The 21,996-nt window shown below is 42.0% G+C and overlaps 1 protein-coding gene and 1 long non-coding RNA gene across 5 annotated transcripts in view; one reads left to right on the forward strand and one right to left on the reverse strand.

The window, feature by feature from the left end:
• Positions 1 to 21,996, reverse strand: part of gabbr1b (gamma-aminobutyric acid (GABA) B receptor, 1b) — a 102,123-nt gene that overhangs the window by 62,716 nt on the left and 17,411 nt on the right. For 2 of the 3 annotated variants that reach the window (XM_019355690.2, XM_013266980.3), the window contains exons 3-5: positions 5,832 to 6,002; positions 4,499 to 4,600; positions 1,376 to 1,441 (exon numbers count right to left, since the gene is read on the reverse strand). In XM_019355690.2, the coding sequence (XP_019211235.1) occupies positions 1,376 to 1,441; positions 4,499 to 4,600; positions 5,832 to 6,002 (339 nt within the window). The remainder of the gene's footprint in view (positions 1 to 1,375; positions 1,442 to 4,498; positions 4,601 to 5,831; positions 6,003 to 21,996) is intronic. The other variant, XM_019355691.2, reaches the window with a different exon arrangement.
• LOC102079044 (uncharacterized) lies at positions 16,864 to 20,219 on the forward strand. 2 transcript variants are annotated; one of them, XR_001223500.3, is made up of 3 exons: positions 16,972 to 17,293; positions 17,423 to 17,847; positions 18,889 to 20,219. It is a non-coding gene; the product is annotated as an uncharacterized LOC102079044 (long non-coding RNA). The 2 variants fall into 2 exon arrangements; XR_002060388.2 differs by having other exon boundaries at positions 16,864 to 17,847.

Genomic DNA, 21,996 nt, shown 5'->3' on the forward strand with positions numbered 1-21,996 from the left:
GAAATTCAGTTCAACACCAATTTTATTTAAGGAAAAGAGAAGTGATCTTGCAGAGCTCCTGACCCAACCTGTTGAGCCTTAGCATCCTACAGTTTGTGTCCTTTTGCAACACATTCAACATTATGGCATTCTTCTTCTGAGCCTAATACAACCATATAAATAATACATCAACAATGATCTGCTCCTTGGGTGTGGGTCTGTGGGATAAAAAAATTGTCTTGATCTACTATAACTTTTCACCTGTGAGTGTTACTTTTGAGGGTTTAAGATTAACAACAATAGTGATATTCAATATATTAAAAAAACAAAACATTTTATACCCATCAAGTCTTGTGAAACAGTACATTTGAGACATAAAGCGTGTTACTGTTAAAGCCTGTGAAGGCTCTGTCTGACACTGGTTAGATTTGAGACATTAACGTAAACTGACATTAAAGTGGCCTTGTAGTGCTCAAAAATATTGAATTGTTCTTGTGAATATAAACAAAGAAGTAGTATGAAGTCTACAGGAGTTCTGTCAAATCTGGTGTTTTATAGATCACTCTACTTTTTTTTCTCTCAGGCCTCCTTATATACAGAACTTATTGCAATAACTTCTGAGGCCTGTTAAAAATTGTAACAAAATCAGTTTGGAACATGGAATAGAATAATCCAGGATATGATATGTATGATATGTACATTTTGTTATAAACTGCTAACCAGCACTTGGTGGTGGTAACTTAGAGAGTAAAATAGCAGAATTGCATATTTATTGAATGTGTGTGATAATTCTAGTTCTCGTTACTATGTAGAATCAATGTTCCATCATGTATGATAATTTGATAATTTGGAGAATTATATTTATTATTTATTTATTGTTGTTTTTTTTTCATTTTACAGCCTTCAATGTTATTACACAGAAGGATTAATGTAGGTAGGAATAGGCAGGATTAATTCCAGCATTATAATATGTTAAAATTTCAATTTTTATTACAAATTATTATGAGGTTACTATCAAGTCATTATGTTAAATTTTTCAATGCAAACATATTACCAATACATTACTTACATTGCATACATTATTTCAAAAATGCTATATTACTAGGTTATACTAATACTAATCGGTTTTGTCTGATAGGCATGTTTGTTCCCACATTATTTTTGTCAAGTGTTAGTTTGTTATTACCCAGTTACATAAATTTGATCCAAGATAATTACTTGAATATTATTTGGCTAATTAAGTGATAACTTGCTATCTCTAAACATTACCAGCTTATTTCCACCTTATTACCCCACTATTATCATATTATTTTAAGCTGGGCCAAAAAATCCTCCCTAAAATGTTTCTGTTATGTAATATTTTAAAGTAGACACACGAATCTGGTTAGAACATTACCTCACAGAAGACTTTCCTTGCCTCTGTCTCATAGAACAGGCCGACAATAATTCTGGCATCTTGACGCTTGAAAGTGAAAATAAAATGAAGACAGCACAGTCACAGAGAGAAGAGACAGAACGCACACTTTAAAAGCCATGCCGGGCTGGGTACAAAAAAGCCAACCCTCATCCTGCATCACACAATAATAGACATTCTCTCCACTGCAAGACATTTATCCTGCAAGACATCTATCCATGTTTGTGTTTCTGCAACTATAGGGTGGCATGCTGGGCTGGGTCATTGTAAGGTATGTGTGTGGCAGGAAGAAAGCAAGTCGGCCAACACATGTCAGAACTTTTTTTTTTTTTTTGCAGCTTTCTCAAGCTTTGTTGCCAGCAAATCTCTCCAGGTCTGGGATCCTGATGGCTGTGCAGAGACAACAATGACCATCTTTGATTTGACAATACATATCTGGTAACTTAACCAGATAAGACACAGAATGTGCTGCTCAGAGACAATAATTCCTTAGCTCTGTTGCTCCGAGTGAGAAATGTCCAAAAAGAGAGTGTTTATGTTTATCACTGTAGATTTTCTTCTGACATTCTAAACTGCTCAGTCAACTATTAAAGAACAGCATTTTAAAAAAAAAGAAAAAAAAAGAGAATTCCACGTTTTTTTTATATTTCACACGAGCTTCATTTCCTCCTAGAAATGAGGCTTAACACTTGGCATCCATCTTGAAACAACCCTGGTCACTTCATTTGGCAGTAATTTTAAAAAATTACCTGAATAAACATTACTTCCAGTGGTCACCAGACAATCACCACTTAATACAGTGCACTAAGGGTCTGTTTTGACTGTAGTTGTACAAACCCAATTCTGGGGTAAAATGTAAATACACAATTCACAAATATAAAACTAAACATATCAAAGATTCATAGTGACAAAAATGTACCTTTTTATGGTACAGGATCGTAAATAAAACTTTGTAGTAACCCTTCATCTTTTGATAACAGTCCATAAGTGTGCGGGAGCTGAACAGAGCAAGTGCTGAACTTTTGACAGAGAAAGTTATGCCATTTTTGTCTAAAAGAGCATTCTAGCTGCTCTGCTATTATGCTCCAAATGTTTTGGAGCCTGAACTGTAGGTAGGTAAGTTCAGAACTATGATTCTTCTACTATGAAGCTGTGCTGTTTTTATAGCTGTAGTATGCAGGTTATCATTATCTTACTGAAGTCATTTGGATGGGAGAATACAATGGTGTGAAAATTTGCAGTAACTGGCAATCTTTTATAGCACTATGGAGGAATTTTGGCCAATTCATTTTGCAGAATTGTTGTAATTCGGCCACATTGGAGGGTTTTTCAAGCATGCACTGCCTTTTTAAGGTCATGCCACAGCATCTCAGTCGGACACTCGTCAGGACATTGGGTAGGTGTAATGGAATTTCTTTCACTTATGTACTAATCACATTATTTTATTGTGTAATGAATTGGTGCCACTGGATTTTAACATGTCTGACACTCATACTGTAAGACAAATGGTGGGGGTCTATTTAGGAAGTTGGGGGAAGCAGACAACTCCACAGGAGGGAGAGTCTTTTGTCTCTTCGAGGACTCTGGGAAGGGAGTGTGAACCTTAAGGTGTGAAACAGCTGTGTACTGCCTTTTGTTCCTGGAGAAGGTATTTAACTGAGAGCCACACTACTCTCAGTGAGACTCTGCTGACCCTGCCCCGTGGTCATGCAGGCGCTCCACAAGCTTGTTTGTATGTCTTTGTGTGTTTGAATTAAAGAATGTTAGCTACCGCTCACCGCTCATCTGCAGGCTTTATTTAAGTGGAAAACTTCCACAACAGTAGGCCACTACAAAGTCATTACTTTGTTTTTTCTTAAGCCATTCAGAGGTAGACTTGCTGATGTGTTTTGGATCATTATCCTGCTGCAGGACCCAAGTGCGCTTCAGCTTGAGGTCAGGAACAGATGACGGCAGAGCTGTGTGCTGTGTTAAGCCGAAGAAGGCAGCTGGAAAGCTGCGCAAACTAAAAAGTGAAAAACAGTGCAAATAAACATTCACTTACCTTGCAATGCTGTGTGGGTTGGGTCCTTTGTAACAGTAATATTTTGAGATTTTGACTACAAAATTTGCAGTTACTCATCAACATTGTCAACACTGAAACATTGTCACTGAACTGCTTTCCAAGGAGTTGGACAAATTTTGACCATCATTAATTGTATCGTAAGGATATTTTCACACCTGCTGTGTTAAATCAAACTCTGGTCTGTTTGGTACTGGTGTGCAGATCAAAACAACCGTATTGAGACCCTTTGGAGGAGGTGGTCTCAGTACAGTTCTAAACAAACTCCAGGGCACTTTATTTATGGTGTGAATGAGATCCGACCCTGATCTGAACCATGTGTATGTTACAAGTTTGGGCTAAATAATGTCCTGTAGCCACGTGTGCTCTGTATTGTCAATATAGGAACATACTATAGATGTGCAAAGGTTTGTACGGGCTAACAACTGGCCATACTATACACCAGCCACCCACTGGGGTGGCTGTAGCTCAGGAGGTAGAGCAGGTCATCTGCTGATTGGAAGGTTCGATCCCTGGCTCCCCCCATTCTGGCTCCTCCCATTCAAATATCCTTGGGCAAGATACTAACCCCAAGTTGCTCTCCGTAAAAAGCGCTTTGAGTCCTCCGGGAGATGTAGAAAAGTGCTATATAAGAATCAGTCCATTTACCATTTACCATGAAATAAATGTAAATTCTTTGGCTTCTCCTGTAGTCCAGAACACAGCACCTTCTTACTGTATCTACTTATTATCTACAGGCCCAAGCTACTCGCTTACAAACTCATCCAGTGATTTCAACCAGAAAAAACTAACAATAGGTGTGAAAACATCCTAATGACACTATAATACAATTATGATCACACTTTTTACACAACAGATTCATCCATTGGGAAGAATTTCCATCTGTTACTAACTCAACATTCTGAGCAGCAGGCTCCCTCTGAAATTTCTGTCCTATTTTTTGCTAAGTATCCAAAAGCTCTGGCAGTTAACTGGCCAGACAAGGCCTGACTGATCAGTGTCCAGCTGGCTGGTATGTGTAAGAATGATTGGGGAACTCGCACCTTGAGATTTTTGACAGCCACAGCTGGGTCGGTTAGGAAGCTCTGACGAACACTGATTTCAATCCCTGCCTCCTTCACCCTCTCCTCCAGATCATCCAGAGTCTATGACACACAAAAAGAGACAAGCACAATAATAAGCACGCAGAAGATGACTGAGCAACAGAAACAGCAACTAAAAAAGGAAAGAGAACAATAATGGAATAGTAGGCAGTAGGAAGAAATGCAAAGAACAGTTAACAGCAACTGAAATAAGTGCACTCATCTTCTCTTGTCCATATTTGTCTTGTCTCAAATAACATTTTATCTATTGATTTTTATTTAAATTTGATTTCATGAGCATAAATCGTCATAAACTGTAGTGCTTATAAAAATCACAAAGTCATCATTAGCCAGCAGGGTGATGACATGAGCAGCAGAATTTTCCTCAGGTTTTAATAAACACCATGGAAGGTCTCTGTACTGTGAGAGACTGTGTTTTCACTCACAATTTGGTACATTTTGTGGCCCAAAACTACTTGTGTAGATCAGATCATGGTTTGAGTTAAAAAGAACTCTTTCACAATCACATTGTCACTTCTTCGCTGGCAGATGTATGGAATGAGACAGGAAATGAGGGAATGAGTCACATGAGACATGGAGACATGACTGATTGGGAGATGCACAAACATAGAGACAGGAGTGACTAGACATGAAACGTGTAACACATAGTAGCAGAAACTTAAAGACTAGAATTTAAGGATACACACATGGAGAACAATAAGGAGAACCAAAAACATGAATAACACTAAATCCAAAAATATAGATTAATCAATAAACACAAAACACTGGGTCACGGACCCAGTACCGTGACACACATGTTAGAAAGCAGCCTGGGGGACAAATTTTTCCACTTCACAGGACAGTATTGAAAAATAAATGGTGCAACCATAAAATTTAGTTTCGAGTAAAATATTTTAGTGTCAAAGTGAACTGTTGCAAAAAAAAAAAAAATATTCTTGTTTTAAATGGCAAAATATTTCACATTATTGTAGTCTTATCCTTCAGTGAATTCAGAGTGATTTATTTTATAAAATGACAAAGCTTTTCGTGCTTAGTTTTCTGCCCTTGCAGTAATTGGATGTGTTAGTACACAGTTTGAGTGGAGCATATTATAAGACTATGCATCTAGTTCACAATTTTGCTTGTGTGCTAACAAAATACTTAAATATACATTTAGCTAAACTTTGACTAGCGAGCTCCTATTTAAAGGTGGGGTTGCAGGGGCCAGTGTAGTGTCTTCACCACACCCCTCATTGTACATGAGTTCACAGAATTATTGTAATATATGACTCACTGAGGTAAAAACCTCTGTTGTTTGCTGGATAGTGGCAATCTTGGTCCATTTCCACTTCTGGAAGAGCTGTACCCGAGTGGGGTTGTGCAGTGTAGCAGATGGATGAGTACGGAAGAAAGTGGGGAAGCGCTGTCGGTTGGACAGAGCAGGAGAGCTGGAGCCATATGACAGCTAAGAGATGTAAAGACACAAAGAAATGCATTTAGTTTGAATATGAAACCCCCAAAGATCAGTTTATAACGCTTATATAATGTGTTTTTTTAATGTTCTCTGTATATATTAAAAGGAAACTACTGTAAAAATTAGAGACTATTAATTTATTTTCAAGTGAGAAAAATTACAAATTCACCAGGGGAATTATTTCCCCTGCTGTATACCTTCTTTGTAATAAAGGAACCGCTTTTTGGCCTCCTGATTACTCTTTGTGAGATTAATTTGGATACATGACAGCATAACAATGAATGTAGATGTGTCAAATGCTTGAAACATGGCAGTTAATTTTTCAAAACAATTTTGTCTTTTAGTGAACTCACTTATCATAATGATGAAAGAAATGTCACCATGTGCAATCTGAATTAAGCTTGAAAAGAGATACATTACTTGCTGCTGCTGTAATGAAAAGAAAAGAAAACTCTGAGAGACATGAACATGGTCAGAAGCCATCGCAATAAAAGAAAGGAGTGCATTTCTAAAGGGGGGTTTAAAGTCAGTTCACCATTTCTATTTAAATCATGTTGGAGACAAGAATTTAAATGAGTCTATTTAGGTCTGTGAGCCTACTGATATCCTAGAAATTAAAGAGCAAAGAGAGGCTGCAGAGATAAGCTAAAGAATATATGAACTTCTAGTTCACAAAAATGTGATATCTAAGATTTTCCTTTGAATACACATATTTTCAGGCAGTATATCACAAAGTGGACACTTCTTCCAGTTTTGGTGTAGGAAGTGGAGCAAAAGCTCTCAAGATGAAAATAGCAACGTGTATAAAAAATTAAGGAAACCGTCTGGAATTTTTAAAGATGTTTTTTTTTAAATCAGTGCACTTTACAACGAAACCCCCAAAAGCATGTGCTTTGCTGTGTAACTGATCTGTCTATTGGATGGCATAAGACAAGTGTAAGATGACTCACTGTCATAATAACTATAATCGACAGTTTAGTTTTCCAAAAACAATAAAAATTAAAGCTGCAAGCAGCGTTATGAGGGCCCTCGCACCCCTGGCGAGTCGAGCCACGCCTTACACCTGAAACCAGCACGTCCGATCTGATGTCACATTGGAATTCATGCATTTAACAACCAGCTAACATTTCATCTCATTTAATCATGATTATAGTCGTCCCACCAGGTGGTGCTCTAACCATTACTGACAAATGGCATAACAAACATTTCCGAGGTCGAGTCTCATCACGCCTGCGACGTTTGGGAGAGATTGGACATTGTGTTTTTGAGTGACAGCAGATGACTGCTTTTTGGCGAGTGATTGAAACTCCACGTGCCGCCATGACCACCTCGTTTCCCTGAACGTAAAAAGCTTCGCAATTTAACATCACAAAGGTATTTAGATTCCACACCCTGGAGATCGCGTAAATCTAATGAAATCCCTTGGAGGAGTTCGTCAAGGAACGGTGCCTGAAAAGAGGGGAAAATGGCGCCAAAATTACACATTAATTTTAAAATGGCTGACTTCCTGTTGGATTTGGGATATTGCTCCAAGAGACTTTTTTGTACATCTTCATATCTCCTATAAGCTTACCAGGTTTCAGACTCATAGATAAAACACAGAGCAGGGGCTGTTGTTTTGAAATTTTGTAGGGGGCGCTGTGGAACCATTTTGCAGTATTCAAGGAAAGTGATCACATAACAAGAAAGCGTTCATCACATTGGAGGTGTGCGCCAAATTTCACGACATTTTAAACTTTCCAAGCCCCTCAAAAGCCACTTAATTTTTCATGGTGATCCGCCTTGCCACCAGGGTGCGCCGTTCAGTTTAAAGTCACAATTTTCTCACTGAAGCATCATGAGGGACTGATGGTGATATTCACCGCTTTTCAGGTGGCCACGATGAACCTGTGAAAATCAGTACAACAAAATGAAAGACATGACATTTCCTGCTGCCACTAGGTGGCGCTCCTCGTATTCCTGACAATGGGCACATCAATCTGTTCAGGGCGGGTCTGACATCATGCCTGTAAAGTCTGGTTCTGATCAGACTGGATTTCATTGAGTTACACTAATTTGTTTCTTCATGGCGAGACATCAATGTTCGCCATGCTGCTGGGGTCACACCCTTCCGCGAAAACTCACAGTTTTCACTGTAACCCAAGACCGACTCCTTGAGGCTTTCCTGGAAAAATTTCAGGCTGCAGATGTCACCCATCACAATACTGTACACCAAAGTGTAAAACATGACATTTCCTGTTGCCACTAGGTGGCGCTGTCCCTGGTGTCAAATATGGCAGTTGAAATATGTTCAGGGGTGGAGCCTTATCATATGTGTGCTCTTCGGTCCAGGTCGGACCATGTATGACAGAACGAGAGGTAATAAGATTTTCATGGCGAGTCATCGAAATTCGCTGTGGCGCCACGGCCTCACCGTATCTCGAAAACTCAAAAGCTCCGCAATTTAACATGGCCCAGGTGTGTAGTTGACACTGACCAAATATGAAGCTTGTACGATGAAATTCCAATGAGGAGTTCGCAAAAGTTCGAGGCATGGAAATGGCAAAATTAGAGCCAAAATGTCACCTTCACTTCCAAATGGCGGACTTCCTGTTGGATTTGCGTCAATGGTCCCACTGACTTTTTTGTTCGTCTTGGCATGATACACATGTGGGCCAAATTTCATGTAGCTAAAACGATGTGTTCGTAGGGCTGCATTTAACAAGGCATAGGTGGCGCTATAGAGCCATTTCCCAGTGCTCATATGTAAAACCATTAAAATACAAAATTTTTCACCAGACCTGGCATGTGTGCAAAATTTCATGAGTTTTTGAGCATCTTACAGCCCTCAAAAAGGCAATTCATTTTAATGAAAAATAATAATAATAATAATAATAATAATAATAATAATTAAAGCTGCAAGCAGCGTTATGAGGGCCCTCGCACCCTCACGTGTCGAGCCACGCTCAACACCTAAAACCAACGCGTCCGATCTGACATCACATTGATGGAATTCATGCATTTAACCACCAGCAAACATTTCTTCTCATTCAATCATGATTATAGTCGTCCCACTAGGTGGCGGTCTAACCATTATTGACAAATGGCATAACAAACATTTCCGAGCTCGAATCTCATCGTACTTGTGATTTTTCCGGAGAGATTGGACATTGTGTTTTTGAGTGACAGCAGATTACTGCTTTTTGGCGAGGGATTGAAACTCCACGTGCCGCCATGGCCACCCCGTTTCCCTGAACGTAAAAAGCTTCGCAATTTAACATCACAAAGGTCTTTAGATTCCACACACAGGAGATCGGGTTACTCTGATGAAATCCCTTGGAGGAGTTCGTCAAAGTATGAGGCCTGAAAAGAGGCGAAAAAGTGGCTAAAATTACACATTAATTTTAAAATGGCTGACTTCCTGTTGGATTTGGGATATTGCTCCAAGAGACTTTTTTGTACATCTTGATATCCTCCATAAGCTTACCAGGTTTCAGACTCATACATAAAACACAGAGCAGGGGCTGTCGATTTGAAATTTTGTAGGGGGCGCTGTGGAGCCAGTTTACGCTATTCAATGAAAATGGTAAAATCGCAAGAAAGCCCTCATGACTTTGGAGGTGTGCGACAAATTTCAAGACATTTTAAACTTTCGAAGCCCCTCAAAAGCCACTTCATTGTTCATGGTGACTCGCGTTGCCACCAGGGTGCGCCGTTCAGTTTAAAGTCACAATTTTCGCACAGAAGCATCATGACGGACTGATGGTGATATTCACCGCTTTTGAGGTGGCCACGATGAACCTGTGAAAATCAGTACAACAAAATATAAGACATGACATTTCCTGGTGCCACTAGGTGGCGCTCTACGTATTCCTGACAATGGGCATATCAATCTGTTCAGGGCGGGTCTGACATCATCCCTGTAAAATCTGGTACTGATCAGATTGGATTTCATTGAGTTACACTAATTTGTTTCTTCATGGCGAGACCTCAATGTTCGCCATGCTGCTGGGGTCACACCCTTCAGAGAAAACTCACAGTTTTCTCTGTAACCCAAGACCAACTCCTTAAGGCTTTCCTGGAGAAATTTGAGGCTGCAGATGTCACTCATTACAATACTGTACCCCAAAGTGTAAAACGACATTTCCTGTTGCCACTAGGTGGCGCTGTCCCTGATGTCAAATATGGCAGTTGAAATATGTTCAGGGGTGGAGCCTTATCATATGTGTCCACTTTGGTCCAGGTCGGACAAAATGTCACCTTCACTTCCAAATGGCGGACTTCCTGTTGGGTTTGCGTCAATGGTCCCACTGACTTTTTTGTTCGTCTTGGCATGATACACATGTGGGCCAAATTTCATGTAGCTGCATTTAACAAGGCATAGGTGGCGCTACAGAGCCATTTCCCAGTGCTCATATGTAAAACCATTAAAATACAAAATTTTTCACCAGACCTGGCATGTGTGCGAAATTCCAAGAGTTTTCGAGCATGTTAAAGCCCTCAAAAAGGCCCTTCTTTTGCCTGAATAATAATAATAATAATAATAATAAGAAGAAGAAGAAGAAACGGAGCAGATACAATAGGGCCTTCGCACTCTCAGTGCTCGGGCCCTAATAATAATAAACAGAGCAGATACAATAGGGCCTTTGCACTCTCAGTGCTCGGGCCCTAATAATAATAATAATAATAATAATAATAATAATAATAATAATTAAAGCTGCAAGCAGCGTTATGAGGGCCCTCGCACCCCATCGCGTCGAGCCAAGCCCAACACCTACAACCAGCACGTCCAGTCAAATGTCACATTGATGGAATTCATGCATTTAACCACCAGCTAAAATTTCATCTCATTCAATGATGATTATAGTCGTCCCACTAGGTGGCGCTCTAACCATTACTGAGAAATCGCATATCAAACGTTTCCGAGCTCGACTCTCATCACACCTGCGAAGTTTGGGAGAGATTGAACATTGTGTTTTTGAGTGACAGCAGATTACTGCTTCTTGGCGAGTGATTGAAACTCCACATGCCACCATGACCACCCCGTTTCCCTGAACGTAAAAAGCTTCGCAATTTAACATCACAAAAGTCTTTAGATTCCATGCGCTGGAGATCGCATCAATGTGATGAAATCCCTTGGAGGAGTTCATCAAAGTACAAGGCCTGAAGAGAGGGGAAAATGCCGCCAAAATTACACTTTAAATTTAAAAATGGCTGACTTCCTGTTGGATTTGGGATATTGCTCCAAGAGACTTTTTTGTACATCTTCAAACCTCCTATAAGGTTACCAGGTTTCAGACTCATAGATAAAACACAGAGCAGGGGCTGATGTTTTGAAATTTTGTAGGGGGCACTGTGGAGCCATTTTGCGCTATTCAAGGAAAGTGATCACATAACAAGGAAGCCTTCATCACATTGGAGGTGTGGGCCAAATTTCAAGACTTTTTAAACTTTCCAAGCCCCTCAAAAGCCACTTCAATGGTCATGGTGAACAGCGTTGTCACCAGGGTGCGCCGTTCAGTTTAAAGTCACAATTTTCTCACTGAAGCATCAAGAGGGACTGATGGTGACATTCACCGCTTTTCAGGTGGCCAGGATGAACCTGTGAAAATCAGTACAACAAAATGAAAGACATGACATTTCCTGCTGCCACTAGGTGGCGCTCTAGGTATTCCTGACAATGGGCACATCAATCTGTTCAGGGAGGGTCTGACATCATGCCTGTAAAGTCTGGTACTGATCAGATTGGATTTCATTGAGTTACACTAATTTGTTTCTTCATGGCGAGACCTCAATGTTCGCCATGCTGCTGGGGTCACACCCTTCAGCGAAAACTCACAGTTTTCACTGTAACCCAAGACCACCTCCTTAAGGCTTTCCTGGAAAAATTTCAGGCTGCTGATGTCACCCATCACATTACTGTACCCCAAAGTGTAAAACATGACATTTCCTGTTCCCATTAGGTGGCGCTGTCCCTGGTGTCAAATATGGCAGTTGAAATATGTTCAGGGGTGGAGCCTTATCGTATGTGTGCTCTTTGGTCCAGGTCGGAACATGTATGACAGAATGAGAGGCAATAATATTTTCATGGCGAGTCATCGAAATTCGCCATGGCGCCACGGCCTCACCGTATCCCGAAAACTCAAAAGCTCCGCAATTTAACATGGCCCAGGTGTGTAGTTGACACTGACCAAATATGAAGCTTATGCAATCAAATCCCAAGGAGGAGTTCGCAAAAGTTCGAGGCATGGAAATGGCAAAATTAGAGCCAAAATGTCACCTTCACTTCCAAATGGCGGACTTCCTGTTGGGTTTGCGTCAATGGGCCCACAGACTTTTTTGTTCGTCTTGGCATGATACACATGTGTGCCAGATTTCAGACATGTAGCTCAAACGATGTGTTCGTAGGGCTGCATTTAACAAGGCATAGGTGGCGCTCTAGAGCCATTTCCCAGTGCTCATATGTAAAACCAATAAAATACAAAATTTTTCACCAGACCTGGCATGTGTGCAAAATTTCAAGAGTTTTTGAGCATGTTAAAGCCCTCAAAAAGGCCCTTGTTTTGCCTGAATAATAATAATAAGAAGAAGAAGAAGAAGAAGAAGAAGAAACGGAGCAGATACAATAGGGCCTTCGCACTCTCGGTGCTCGGGCCCTAATAATAATAATAAACAGAGCAGATACAATAGGGCCTTCGCACTCTCAGTGCTCGGGCCCTAATAATGAGAAACGGAGCAGATACAATAGGGCCTTCGCACTCTCAGTGCTCGGGCCCTAATAATAAACGGAGCAGATACAATAGGGCCTTCGCACTTTTGTGCTCGGGCCCTAATAAGAAACGGAGCAGATACAATAGGGCCTTCGCACTCTCGGTGCTCGGGCCCTAATAATAATAATAATAATAAACGGAGCAGATACAATAGGGTCTTCGCACTCTCAGTGCTCGGGCCCTAATAAACAGAGCAGATACAATAGAGCCTTCGCACTCTCAGTGCTCGGGCCCTAATAAGAAACGGAGCAGATACAATAGGGCCTTCGCAATCTAAGTGCTCGGGCCCTAATAATAATAATAATAATTAAAGCTGCAAGCAGCGATATGAGGGCCCTCGCACCCCCGGCGCGTCGAGCCAAGCCCAACACCTAAAACCAGCGCTTCCGATCTGATGTCACATTGATGGAATTCATGCATTTAACCACCAGCTAAAATTTCATCTCATTCAACCATTATTATAGTCGTCCCACTAGGTGGCGCTCTAACCATTACTGACAAATGGCATAACAAACATTTCCGAGCTCGAGTCTCATCACGCCTGCGACCTTTGGGAGAGATTGGACATTGTGTTTTTGAGCGACAGCAGGTTACTGCTTTTTGGCAAGTGATTGAAACTCCACGTGCCGCCATGGCCACCCCGTTTCCCTGAACGTAAAAAGCTTCGCAATTTAACATCACAAAGGTCTTTAGATTCCACACACAGGAGATCGCGTAAATCTAATGAAATCCCTTGGAGGAGTTCGTCAAAGTATGAGGCCTGAAAAGAGGGGAAAATGTCGCCAAATTTACACATTAATTTTAAAATGGCTGACTTCCTGTTGGATTTGGGATATTGCTCCAAGAGACTTTTTTGTACATCTTGATATCTCCAATAAGCTTGCCAGGTTTCAAACTCATACATAAAACACAGAGCAGGGGCTGTTGTTTTGAAATTTTGTAGGGGGCGCTGTGGAGCCATTTTGCGCTGTTCAAGGAAAATGAACATATAAAAAGAAATCCCTCATCACATTAGAGGTGTGCGCCAAATTTCAAGACTTTTTAAACTTTTCAAGCCCCTCAAAAGCCACTTCATCTTTCATGGTGAACTGCGTTGCCACCAGGGTGCGCCGTTCAGTTTATAGTCACAATTTTCTCACTGAAGCATCAAGAGGGACTGATGGTGATATTCACCGCTTTTGAGGTGGCCACGATGAACCTGTGAAAATCAGTACAACAAAATGAAAGACATGACATTTCCTGGTGCCACTAGGTGGCGCTCTACGTATTCCTGACAATGGGCATATCAATCTGTTCAGGGCGGGTCTGACATCATGCCTGTAAAATCTGGTACTGATCACATTGGATTTCATTGAGTTACACTAATTTGTTTCTTCATGGCGAGACCTCAATGTTCGCCATGCTGCTGGGGTCACACCCTTCAGCGAAAACTCACAGTTTTCTCTGTAACCCAAGACCAACTCCTTAAGGCTTTCCTGGAGAAATTTGAGGCTGCAGATGTCACCCATTACAATACTGTACCCCAAAGTGTAAAACATGACATTTCCTGTTCCCACTAGGTGGCGCTGTCCCTGATGTCAAATATGGCAGTTGAAATATGTTCAGGGGTGGAGCCTTATCATATGTGTCCACTTTGGTCAAGGTCGGACAATGTATGACAGAACGAGAGGCAATAAGATTTTCATGGCGAGTCATCGAAATTCGCCGTGGCGCCACGGCCTCACCGTATCCCGAAAACTCAAAAGCTCCGCAATTTAACATGGCCCAGGTGTGTAGTTGACACTGACCAAATATGAAGCTTGCACGATGAAATTCCAATGAGGAGTTCGCAAAAGTTCGAGGCATGGAAATGGCAAAATTAGAGCCAAAATGTCACCTTCACTTCCAAATGGCGGACTTCCTGTTGGGTTTAGGACATGGCCATAATAGACTTTTTTGTGCGTCTCCGAAGGTTAGGTATGTGTTCCGAGTTTTATACATGTAGGTCATACCCATCTCGGGGGCTCGCGTTTCTCATTTTTCTAGGTGGCGCTACTGAGCCAATTTTCCCTGGACATGTCTACGGACATTAAAATACGTAAATTTTCATCGAGTCTCATCACGCCTGCGACCTTTGGGAGAGATTGGACATTGTGTTTTTGAGCGACAGCAGGTTACTGCTTTTTGGCGAGTGATTGAAACTCCACGTGCCGCCATGACCACCCCGTTTCCCTGAACGTAAAAAGCTTCGCAATTTAACATCACAAAGGTCTTTAGATTCCACACACAGGAGATCGCGTAAATCTAATGCAATCCCTTGGAGGAGTTCGTCAAAGTATGAGGCCTGAAAAGAGGGGAAAATGTCGCCAAATTTACACATTAATTTTAAAATGGCTGACTTCCTGTTGGATTTGGGATATTGCTCCAAGAGACTTTTTTGTACATCTTGATATCTCCAATAAGCTTGCCAGGTTTCAAACTCATACATAAAACACAGAGCAGGGGCTGTTGTTTTGAAATTTTGTAGGGGGCGCTGTGGAGCCATTTTGCGCTCTTCAAGGAAAATGAACATATAAAAAGAAATCCCTCATCACATTAGAGGTGTGCGCCAAATTTCAAGACTTTTTAAACTTTTCAAGCCCCTCAAAAGCCACTTCATCTTTCATGGTGAACTGCGCTGCCACCAGGGTGCGCCGTTCAGTTTATAGTCACAATTTTCTCACTGAAGCATCAAGAGGGACTGATGGTGATATTCACCGCTTTTGAGGTGGCCACGATGAACCTGTGAAAATCAGTACAACAAAATGAAAGACATGACATTTCCTGGTGCCACTAGGTGGCGCTCTACGTATTCCTGACAATGGGCATATCAATCTGTTCAGGGCGGGTCTGACATCATCCCTGTAAAATCTGGTACTGATCAGATTGGATTTCATTGAGTTACACTAATTTGTTTCTTCATGGCGAGACCTCAATGTTCGCCATGCTGCTGGGGTCACACCCTTCAGCGAAAACTCACAGTTTTCTCTGTAACCCAAGACCAACTCCTTAAGGCTTTCCTGGAGAAATTTGAGGCTGCAGATGTCACCCATTACAATACTGTACCCCAAAGTGTAAAACATGACATTTCCTGTTCCCACTAGGTGGCGCTGTCCCTGGTGTCAAATATGGCAGTTGAAATATGTTCAGGGGTGGAGCCTTATCATATGTGTCCACTTTGGTCAAGGTCGGACAATGTATGACAGAACGAGAGGCAATAAGATTTTCATGGCGAGTCATCGAAATTCGCCGTGGCGCCACGGCCTCACAGTAACCCGAAAACTCAAAAGCTCCGCAATTTAACATGGCCCAGGTGTGTAGTTGACACTGACCAAATATGAAGCTTGTACGATGAAATTCCAATGAGGAGTTCGCAAAAGTTCGAGGCATGGAAATGGCAAAATTAGAGCCAAAATGTCACCTTCACTTCCAAATGGCGGACTTCCTGTTGGGTTTAGGACATGGCCATAATAGACTTTTATGTGCGTCTCCGAACGTTAGATATGTGTTCCGAGTTTTATACATGTAGGTCATACCCATCTCGGGGGCTCGCGTTTCTCATTTTTCTAGGTGGCGCTACTGAGCCAATTTTCCCTGGACATGTCTACGGACATTAAAATACGTAAATTTTCACCAGACCTGACGCGTGTGCAAAATTTCATGAGTTTTCGAGCATGTTTAGGCCCTCAAAAGGCCGATTCATTTGCCGAAATAATAATAATAATAATAATAATAATAATAATAATAATAATAATAATAATAATAAGAAACAGAGCAGATACAATAGGGCCTTCGCACTTTTGTGCTCGGGCCCTAATAATAATAATAATGATAAGAAGAAGAAGAAGAAGAAGAAGAAGAAATGGGGCAGATACAATAGGGCCTTCGCACTCTCAGTGCTCAGGCCCTAATAATAAGAAACGGAGCAGATCTAATAGGGCCTTCGCACTCTAAGTGCTCGGGCCCTAATAAACGGAGCAGATACAATAGGGCCTTCGCACTCTCAGTGCTCGGGCCCTAATAATAAACCTGTCATGGCCTGGGTCTAAGGACCCAGGGCTCATGTATTTTTTTGTATATGTTTATTTTTCCGTATGTTGTGTTCTTGGTGGTTTTCTCTCCTTTTTTCCTCTTTCTTCCTGTGTGTGTGGTCATACGCACTCCGGGATATTTTGGGTCACTGAGAGGACTGCGACCCAGAAGTGTTCTCACACTGGAGGCTGCCGCACCTGTCGCTCGTTAGCCTTCACCAGCTGCAGCTGATGGCCTCATCAAGAGAGTCCTATTTAAGAATGTGGCGGAGCTCCAGTCAGTGCGGGATTACACTATATCAAACCTGTAAAGTACCTCTTTGCTCAACTCCATGGTCTGCTATCGCTGACCGTGACAGAATAATTCCACCATAATGGGCCCAGGGGACTCAAATGTCACCTCAGAGAAGAAGTTGCTCACCCAGCTCTGGAGTTACTGCCGGAGCGTAATCCAGGCTGCAAATCAGCATCAGAGTCACATACAGTTAGTGGTTTTTGATACTTTCCTGTCATCCAATACCTTTTCTGTGAGCTTTTTGGACATTAAAAAACTAATTCAAATTGTAACCGTGCTGAGGGCAAGCTCCAGCTTTGAGCCGTTTGGTTTGGGCAGTTCGGGCAAGGAGGATGTGGCTGCCTCCCTGGGAGCCCTTGCTGCCTGGTTTTTTCTTCATAGGCGTGACAGTTTCCCTACCGTCGCTCGCTGCTCACTTGTTGGACCCTCCACTGCAGGGAAGAAGGCTCCCTCGCCATTGGCACCCTACCCCATCTCCTCTCCCTCCTTGAACGTCAGTTGAGTCAGCAGACAAAGGACCGGCAGTGCTAGTCACCACAGTGAGTAGACCGGACTCTGTTGTTTTAATAAATCCTGTCACAAAGGATAAAAATACAGATAATCAGGAGGGGACAGTTTCCATACATGCGGCCCCACCTTCTCGGAGGAGACGGTGCCCACGCCATCATCAAACCAAATCTCACCTCACTCCTGTGGCTTCAGAAGAATCAGCTGATTCTGGACCAGCAGTGCAAGGCGCCGCAGTGAGTAACTCCGACTCCACCATAGTTGTCACTCAATTTGCTATGAACAAGAAAATGAAGGCTGTTTCTTCCCCACTCACTAGTAATGCTAAGCCTGCTGAAAGTGGAGAGAGAGAGGTTTTGGCTGACCTGTCCACTGTGGGTTTCTCTGGGTCAGTGGGCCTGGAGACAGTTAGTTCAGTGACTGTCAGCTCACTGTCAGTTGGCCCTGTAGTTACTAATTGTGAAGCTGTTGTGAGTAACTGAGACATTTTGTCATTACCTGTTGAAACAGTGACTATTCATTCTGGGGAGGAGTGTTGTTCAGGGAGTAATGCAAACTATTTTTCTTGTGCTCATTCTGATCCTGGAGTATTTAAACTAGAGCCCATTAACACCAAGGCTATGGATTTTCAGACTGTTTGTGTGGCTGTTAACCAGACTGCTTAAAAGTTAGTAACTCATCCTGGGGTTGATTCTGAGGCTGAATATGGTTCTGGAACTGCCCCTGGACCTCTGGAGAGATTGCAACCAGAACCCACACTGCCGCCTTCGTCCTTGGCAGGGAGACCAAGTAAGGTGATTCAGCGGACTGTGGACAGTGTAGCTGTTTTAGTGGACTTTGAAATTGCTCTGCATGTGCACTCTGATTTAGGGAACTCTGAGTTGTGGCCAGAACACTCAGAGCCGCCAGCTCAGCATGAAACTCAGCAATTAGCTCAGTTAGCTGCCCAGGCTGTAGCTCAGTCAGCTGCCCGGCCCGTAGCTCAGTCAGCCACTCAACCACCTGCTCAACTTCACCCACAAATGTCACTACAGTCAGAAGCTCAGTTTCCTGTGTTGCCACGAGCTCAGTCTCTAGTGCAGTCTTCTGTTCCGTTGTCAGTTCAGCTGTTAGCACAGCCTACTGTAGCCCAGCCATTAGCTCAGTCAGCCGCCCAGCCTGTAGCTAGGCAGTCTGCAGTAACCACACCACCATCACTTCACCTGCCTATTGCTGCTGTATTACTGCCAATCTACTGTCAGTGGCTGCTACACTACCATCATCTCCACCGCCTGCAGCTGCCGTATCACCATCATCACCATCGGCTCGACCGTCTGTAGCTGCAGCGCTGCCAGAGGGGCCCGCTCTGCCCGAGCAGGAGGTCAGCGCGCCGGAGGAGCCCGCTCAATCGGAGCTAGATGGCAGCGCCCTGAAACGGCCTGCACGTCCACGTCCAACGCGGCTTGCACATCATGAACAACCTACTGTGCTTTGCCATTGCCTGTCGGAGTTGTTACGTGGTCAACCACCGGAATTGCAACGTCACCACCGCCAGGTCCACGGCCGCCCACCTGAACAGTTTCACTGCTACTGGATTCGTGGTCAGCCATCAGAGCTACTTCGAGGCTGTCATCAGACCCCTGGCCGCCCACCAGAACTGCTCCACCAGGCCCGTGGCAGGCCACCTGAACTGTTCTGCCACTGTTGCTGTCCATCGGGTCGACCACCAGAATTGTTTTGTCGCCACCGCCTGGACTGCAGTTGGCTGTTATGTGGCCGTCGTGGGGATTGCAATTGGGCCTACGGACTGGTTGAAGTTTTGGACTGATTGAGGTTGTTTATGTTTAGTTTGGGGAGTGGTTATTATACATGCCTTTTCCTTGCAGTGGAAATGTTGACCATTTCTATATTAGATTGTTTCCTGGCATTTTTATTATAACACATCTAAAATTACAAACTTTAAACATGCAGCATTTTGTCTTTGAGTGTTGAAATCATTTGTTGAATTTAATTAGATTTACTTTGGCAAGAATATTACTTTTCAATCTTCTATTAAAGAAATAGTTGCCTCTTTGTTTTCATAAATGGTTATTACTGTTAGTGACTGTCTCTCAACCTAAGAGGGCATGTTTTTCTGCAACTCCAAAAAACTGAAGGCAGCAACTGAATGCTGGTGCTGTGAAGGCCTGGAAGAGCCAGCATAGGGTGATATCCCTGTGTTCTGGACTTCACATTGACAATGACTCTAAACTGTTTTTCTAGTTATAAAAACAGTCCTTATACTTAGAATCATGCTAGTTTTTCCAGTTACCTTTGAATCTCTGAAAATGGGGGACTATGTCTGTCATTTCTAACCTGTTAAGTGAATACTTATGTTAAACTTCTAGAATCAAAGCTAAGAGAGGCAAATTACAAACAATGTCTAAAAACTTGCAGACCTACATAAGTGTACACACATGGAATCCTACTTTAATGTCTTAAGGCTTCACTGAGAGACCCTGAGTCTGTGTGCCAGTGTGTTTAGTCACCACCTCCTATACTTGTCCCTGTGACACCATAATTCACACATTGTGTTATGGCCTGCAGGTTTTGTTTGGATTTCATAATTAAATTACATTTAATAAGTGTATTCAGTCTGTTTTCTCCTGTACAAGAATTCCAATTTATCTCTGTTGTTGTTAGGCTACATTTTGATTTGTCTTAGTTTCATGAGTATTTCACAAGATTATATTTGAGGCCTAGTTTAGATGTTATGGAGTTTTTATTTTTTGTGTTTTTCTTGTACTTTGGAGTTTAGTGTTTTTGTTTATTTGCTGCTCTTAATGGTTTCTTTGTCCTCAGTTTTGTTAGGTTTTGATCATTCAGTCCTTCACATTTTGAATCTTTAGTTCTAGTCTGTGTTTATGACATTCACTTAGTCCCCACAATGTTTCCCTTTATCTCATCCTTCAGTGGCAGTCCCCTCTGTCAAGTTCAGTTTTAGTTCTGTTTTATTTTGGTGGACAATTATCTATATTGTCCAGTAATTTTACTTCTGGGCCCCATAACTTGTCTAGATTTGGTTCAATTGTCTCTTGTTACCCTTTCTGGGGCTTGTACTTAGAAGAATTTAATCTTATCCAGGTAACTTAAGAATTAAAATGACTTGCTACTATGAAGGTGGATCACTTTTTACTGAGGTATATCAGTATGGTAACTTACTGCTCCAGAGCATGTCAAACACCAGTCAGTTTTCTGGATAATAGTGTCACCATTACTGGAAGATTCCTTGGACCTCTCTGCACAGATATGAGGACAGTCTAATGTTTTTCAGCAGTATCTAAGGCCTTTAGATTATTAGAGGGAACTTTACTCCTTTTTTCTCTGTGGGATGCAAACAATTTTATTGGTCTATAAACAAGGATATATTATCCTAAACCAGCGCACCTACTTGTAATCGCTGACATTATATCAAATCTGCCCATAGACAGAGCCAGCGTTTGATTCTGTTTTTCTATTTATTCTTTACTCTCAGGGCATTAAACACCACTGAAGCAGCTGCTCAAAGAATAAAAAATTGTCTTATAAGTGTCCTAACTCTGTCATCATGACACAGGAGAATAAGTATTTCTTTTAATTAATTTTAAGAAACGGTGTCAACTTCTGCATTTTTTTTTTTTTTTTTTTTTTAAATGGCTTTTGTTCCTGGATTCAATTTTGTCTTACTGATCAAAGCACCTAAAGCATATTCATATAACACTTTTGATACTAAACTACTGTACAGGGCTTTGAGGAAGTGCACTCACACATTCACACTCTGCTAAATTGTTCTGCTGCCCCATTTAAGTTTTATCATCCTTTGTAAAATCAGTTACTCTTACACTTTTGCCATAATTGTGATTGGTCACCTGCTGCCAACACCCCTCCTGTAATTTTAAATACACAGGGAAATGTCATAATCTGAGTGAGGGTTCAGAACTGGCCTGGTCCTGCAGTGTCCACCTATTCAGGGTGGAGACCCCCGTCCACATCTGCCTCGTCCACCTGTTCATTACCGGCAATCATCAGGAGATGTATAGAAGATCAGCGTCTCCACCAGTTCTCCGCCAGTCGGTCAGCTACCTGATGGTTGTTACCAGGCCATGCAGAAATTCTGTTTTATATTTCTGAGTAAAACTAACTTTGATCTCTTGTCCCTGCCACGAGTCCATTTCATGCCGAGTTACTCGCCTCTTCCACTGGCTACTGATCTCACGCTCAGGATTTATTCACTTGTTTAGCGTCACGCTCCTCTGGATTGTACATTTTATATACATGATAAACTGGTGAAAAGCTATTTTTGCCTCCGCATTGTGTTTCGCATTTGGGTCCATGCTCTCTCCGGCCACCTGGCCTTAACAGGAAACTTAGTGAGTCAATAACCAACT

Source organism: Oreochromis niloticus, linkage group LG22 (assembly GCF_001858045.2).
Source record: "Oreochromis niloticus isolate F11D_XX linkage group LG22, O_niloticus_UMD_NMBU, whole genome shotgun sequence".
NCBI classification, from domain to species: domain Eukaryota; kingdom Metazoa; phylum Chordata; class Actinopteri; order Cichliformes; family Cichlidae; genus Oreochromis; species Oreochromis niloticus.